This window comes from Rhinopithecus bieti, unplaced genomic scaffold (assembly GCF_001698545.2).
Source record: "Rhinopithecus bieti isolate Rb0 unplaced genomic scaffold, ASM169854v2 scaffold_2454, whole genome shotgun sequence".
NCBI classification, from domain to species: Eukaryota; Metazoa; Chordata; class Mammalia; order Primates; family Cercopithecidae; genus Rhinopithecus; species Rhinopithecus bieti.
The window spans coordinates 717664-722665 of NW_016803843.1; the positions used below are offsets into that span (position 1 = coordinate 717664).

Consider the following 5002-nt stretch of genomic DNA (forward strand, 5'->3'; position numbering starts at 1 on the left):
ACTTAAAATGAAAAAATTAGGCTGGGCGCGGTGGCTCAAGCCTGTAATCCCAGCACTTTGGGAGGCCGAGACGGGCGGATCACGAGGTCAGGAGATCGAGACCATCCTGGCTAACACGGTGAAACCCCGTCTCTACTAAAAAATACAAAAAACTAGCCAGGCGAGGTGGCGGGCGCCTGTAGTCCCAGCTACTCGGGAGGCTGAGGCAGGAGAATGGCATAAACCCGGGAGGCAGAGCTTGCAGTGAGCTGAGATCCGGCCACTGCACTCCAGCCTGGGCGACAGAGCGAGACTCCGTCTCAAAAAAAAAAAAAAAAAAAAAAAAAAAAAAAAAAAAAGAAAAATTAACCAGGCGTGGCAGCACCTGCCTGTAATCCCAGCTACTCGGGAGGCTGAGGCAGTAGAATCTGCCAGGTTGAACCTGGGAGGCAGAGGCTGCAGTGAGCCGAGATTACACCACTGCATTCCAGCCTGAGCAACAGAGTATGAGACTCCATCTCAAAAAAGTAATAATAATAACAAAAATAAGTAGATTGAGATGTCTCTCATGTCACAAGATGTTCTAGAAAAGGGGTGGTCAAATAGTTATTTCTGCAGAAAGGATTATAGTAATAAAAGCCACAGTGATATAGTTCCTATTCTCCTGCTACATAAGGGAAATTTGAGGTACAAGCTGAACCTAGACACTGTTTATGACCAAGTGACATGAAACTCATTAGATTTCTCTCGCCAAGTATTCAGCTATCCTATTCTAGTATCTATTTAGTCTGTTACTTTGCTGGGGATTTTTCATTTGTTTTGGGTAAAGGGAATGACGGAGCTCTGATCTGACAGAGAGCCATTCAGATTTATCACAAAGTTTTTTGATCCCTCTAAAAAACTAGTTCTTACTGGTAAATAGCTGAATTAGATAAACTCAAGGGTCCCTTATTACTCTAAAATTCTATAGTTTAAAAGAGAGAGTCATTTTTTATCTGTATCCTAACACTAGAGCAGAATTAAATATAAACCCACCTTTTCTAATTTCTAATTCACTCTACTTGAGCCAAAAAATCACAGGATAATGCACACATGTCTGTGAAGTCTTTAAAAGTTCTTTTAACCACTTTCACACTAGAAAGATAATTCTTTTAAGAAAAATAAAATTTTAAATTTGGGAGAAGCATAGTACATCTAATATTAAAGTTTAAAAGCCAATTAAGGACATAAACTACAGTTGCTTGCTTCTACGTAACAGTCTTAATTTAAGAAAAAACAACAATTAAAAAAAAATTAAAAAGCATGACATTGGCCGGGCACGGTGGCTCACGCTGGCAATCCCAGCACTTTGGGAGACTAAGCAGGCGGATCACCTGAAGTCAGGGGTTCGAGACTAGCCTGGACAACATGCTGAAACCCATTCTGTACTAAAAATACAAAAATTAGCCAGGTGTGGTGGCATGTGCCTGTAGTTCCAGCTACTCCAGAGGCTGAGGCAGGAGCATCGCCTGAACCCAGCAGGTGGAGGTTGCAGTGAGCCAAAATCGTGCCACTGCACTTCAGCCTGGGTAACAAAGTGAGACTCCGTCTCAAGAAAAAGAAAGCATGACATTAACCAAAAATAGCTGCTAAAGGAAGAAACGATATAAGCTGGCTGTTATTTTGACTAGTTCTAAGGGTACAAGCTGTCAAAATTAGCCTGTATATTAGATTTAAGAAATCTTCTCCATACTTTAGAAACTAGTCTATTGGGACAGGAAGCAAAAACACTTATTGTACACAGATTTCTTCTCTTTGGAGTATTCTAGCCAACCTCCTACTTTCCTTTGATAAAATGCTTTTGGGTAAATGAATGAATGACCACAACAGCTACATCTAACTCTGACCCACAAATCCTATAAAACATAAAATACTCAAAAGATAATAAGTTCTTTCAACTGTGCAATTAAAATTAATCCTTTTAAACTGGAAGCTTAAATTTTTCCTTTTTCTCCCCAAATCAGAGCCATGGGAAATTTCTCATAAAACCATTCCATATCTTATTTTCGTAGAAAAATTCAGTGCTCAAGCAAATTAATAATAAAATATTCCACAATCTAAGTTCAGTCTCCTCATAAAAAGATTAGTGAAAAGCCTACCGGAATCCTTGTTCTTTTATAGCAAATGCTGGTGTTTCCAAGGGGAAAATTTCAGACTGCACGAACAGTTCCCTCACTCTTCGGTCTATGACTTTCCCGTACTGAGCACCAGCATCCAGAATGACAACAGCTCCTTCATAGTGGTGGTGGCCATCCTTAAGGTCTCCTCCAGCATTCTCCAGCTGCCAATATCAATACAAATACAAAGTCTTAATTATGAAAATTAAAGTTACAGTACTTAAAAAAAAAAATTAATGATCACTGTCAGCTCCAAAAAAACACAGGAATGAAAACTTAGGACTTTCTGAGTTACCAATTCAAAAGACCCCTTTTAAAGGGAAGATTTTAATATATATCCATGCATGGGCATATGTTAAACACTTAAACTTAATAAATGCTACCATTTATTGACTATGTAATATAGTGATCGTGTGTACATATACCTTATATATATGACCTAATGGTAGGATAAGCATACAATCCAGCTGTGCCAAAATATAGTCCTGGTTTATGTTCCTTATATGGACATTATTATTAACAGTACATCCTTTCGATCTCAAAGTGTCCCAGTTTGGACAATAAGTTATTTGGTCGCCCTATCAATAGTCACAACATTTTTATGAGGGATATATACTGATAGGGAAACTAAAAGTTTGATGCCAGAGTATAAGCATGGCCAAATTCACTGTTAGGATTTTTTTGTATTATCTGAGGAAAATGATATATGCATTTAACTCATAACACTAAGATTTTTAAAAGGCCTTTTAGGCCGGGTGCAGTGGCTCACGCCTGTAATCCCAGCAATTTGGGAGGCCAAGGCAGGTGGATTACCTGAGGTGAGGAGTTCAAGACCAGCCTGGCCAACATGGTGAAACTCTGTCTCTACTAAAAATATAAAAAATTAGTTGGGCGTGGTGGTGGGCACTGTAATCCCAGCTACTGGGGAGGCTGAGGCAGGAGAATCGCTTGAACCCAGGAGGCGGAGGTTGCAGCGAGCTGAGATCATGCCACTGCACTCCAGCCTGGGCAACAAGCGAAATTCTGTATCAAAATAAATAAAATAAAAGACTTTTTAATTCTAATCGCTGTCAGGTATACATGGATAACACTTTTCTGGAAGGTTAATTTGGCAAAATGTCAAGTTGTTAACTGAAATATACTGAAATACTTACCTGGAAGATGTTTCAAAATAATGCAAAAGTAGGTGGCTATGGATGAAACAAGATTGCTCAGGTACTAAAATCACTGAAGTTGGGGGATAGGTACATTAAGTTCTTTTTTCTAATTTGGTTTTTTTTCTTGGTTTTTTTTTTTTTTTCTTTTTTTTTTTTTTTTTTTTTTTTTTGGTATATTTTAAATTTTACATAAAGAAACTCTTTAAAAGTTTCTGTGTACCCTGGAAATCCACTTATAGGAAGCATATACAGTATAATGCCACTTAAATATGGCTTGTATGAAAGTGTAAAAGTCTGTATCCATGCATAAAAAAGGAAGAATATGGCTGGACATACACCAAAATATTAACAGAGTGATGAAGTAGTTCATCTAAGTAATGGAACTATACGTGATTTTATATTTTTATTTCCTTACACTCTTCAATATGTCCTAAATGTTTACAATAAACATATTAAGGGAGGTCTTCTCCCTCTAGTTGTAAAATTTGCACATAAAAACCTTAAGTCAATCTGTTAGCCACTTGTGTAATCTTTTCCACCCTTCATCCCTTCTCCATTTGTCTGCAAAAAATAAATGCAGGCCTCACCTACAACACCATTATTCCTTCTGCTGCAAAAAAGGAACAAGTGTTCAGGCATGGTAGCTCACACCTGTAATCCCAGCACTTTGGGAAGCCGAGGCAAGCGGATCACCTGAGGTCAGGAGTTCAAGACCAGCGTGACCAATACGGAGAAACCCTGCCTCTACTTAAAATACAAAATTAGCCAGGCATTGTGGTGGGCGCCTATAATCCCAGCTACTCGGGAGGCTGAGGCAGGAGAATCACTTGAACCCAGGACGTGGAAGTTGCCATAAGCCAAGATCACACCATTGCACTTCAGCCTGGGCAACAAAAGTGAAACTCCGTCTCAAAAAAAAAAAAAAAAAAGGAACAAGCAAGTCAGTCATCTACAGAGGAGGATTTGTGAGAGGGACCCAATCCGGTGCCAGAAGAAATTACTCAGGTCATAGAAATGAAGGTTTTGGTCATATGAATATCCAATAATGTAGAAAAGTATGATCATAGAACAAACTAAAACTTTGTCCTTTCAGACCTTTACCCTTAGTGTTACTGTATACACACACACACACACCCCTTCGTGGATCTTCTCTATAATTCCTTAATCTTAACTTCTTTTTTTTTTTAATTATACTTTAAGTTCTAGGGTGCATGTGCACAATGTGCAGGTTTGTTACATATGTATACTTGTGCCATGTTGGTGTGCTGCACCCATCAACTCGTCAGCACCCATCAACTCGTCATTTACATCAAGTATAACTCCTAATGCCATCCCTCCCCTCTCCCACCTCCCCATAATAAGCCCTGGTGTGTGATGTTCCCCTTTCGCAGTCCAAGTGATCTCATTGTTCAATTCCCACCTACGAGTAAGAACATGCGGTGTTTGGTTTTCTGTTCTTGCAATAGTTTGCTGAGAATGATGTTTTCCAGCTGCATCCATGTCCCTACAAAGGACACGAACTCATCCTTTTTTATGGTTGCATAGTATTCCATGGTGTATATGTGCCACATTTTCTTAATCCAGTCTGTCACTGATGGACATTTGGGTTGATTCCAAGTCTTTGCTATTGTGAATAGTGCCACAATAAACATATGTGTGCATGTGTTTTATAGCAGCATGATTTGTAATCTTTTGGGTATATACCCAGTA

At 39.0% G+C, this 5002-nt stretch overlaps 1 protein-coding gene across 2 annotated transcripts in view; it reads right to left on the reverse strand.

Annotated features, from left to right (window-relative positions):
• The window catches only part of GMPS (guanosine monophosphate synthase), a 76630-nt gene that overhangs the window by 48154 nt on the left and 23474 nt on the right, over positions 1 to 5002 (reverse strand). For both annotated transcript variants that reach the window (XM_017855078.1, XM_017855085.1), the window contains exon 2: positions 2118 to 2299. In XM_017855078.1, the coding sequence (XP_017710567.1) occupies positions 2118 to 2299 (182 nt within the window). The remainder of the gene's footprint in view (positions 1 to 2117; positions 2300 to 5002) is intronic.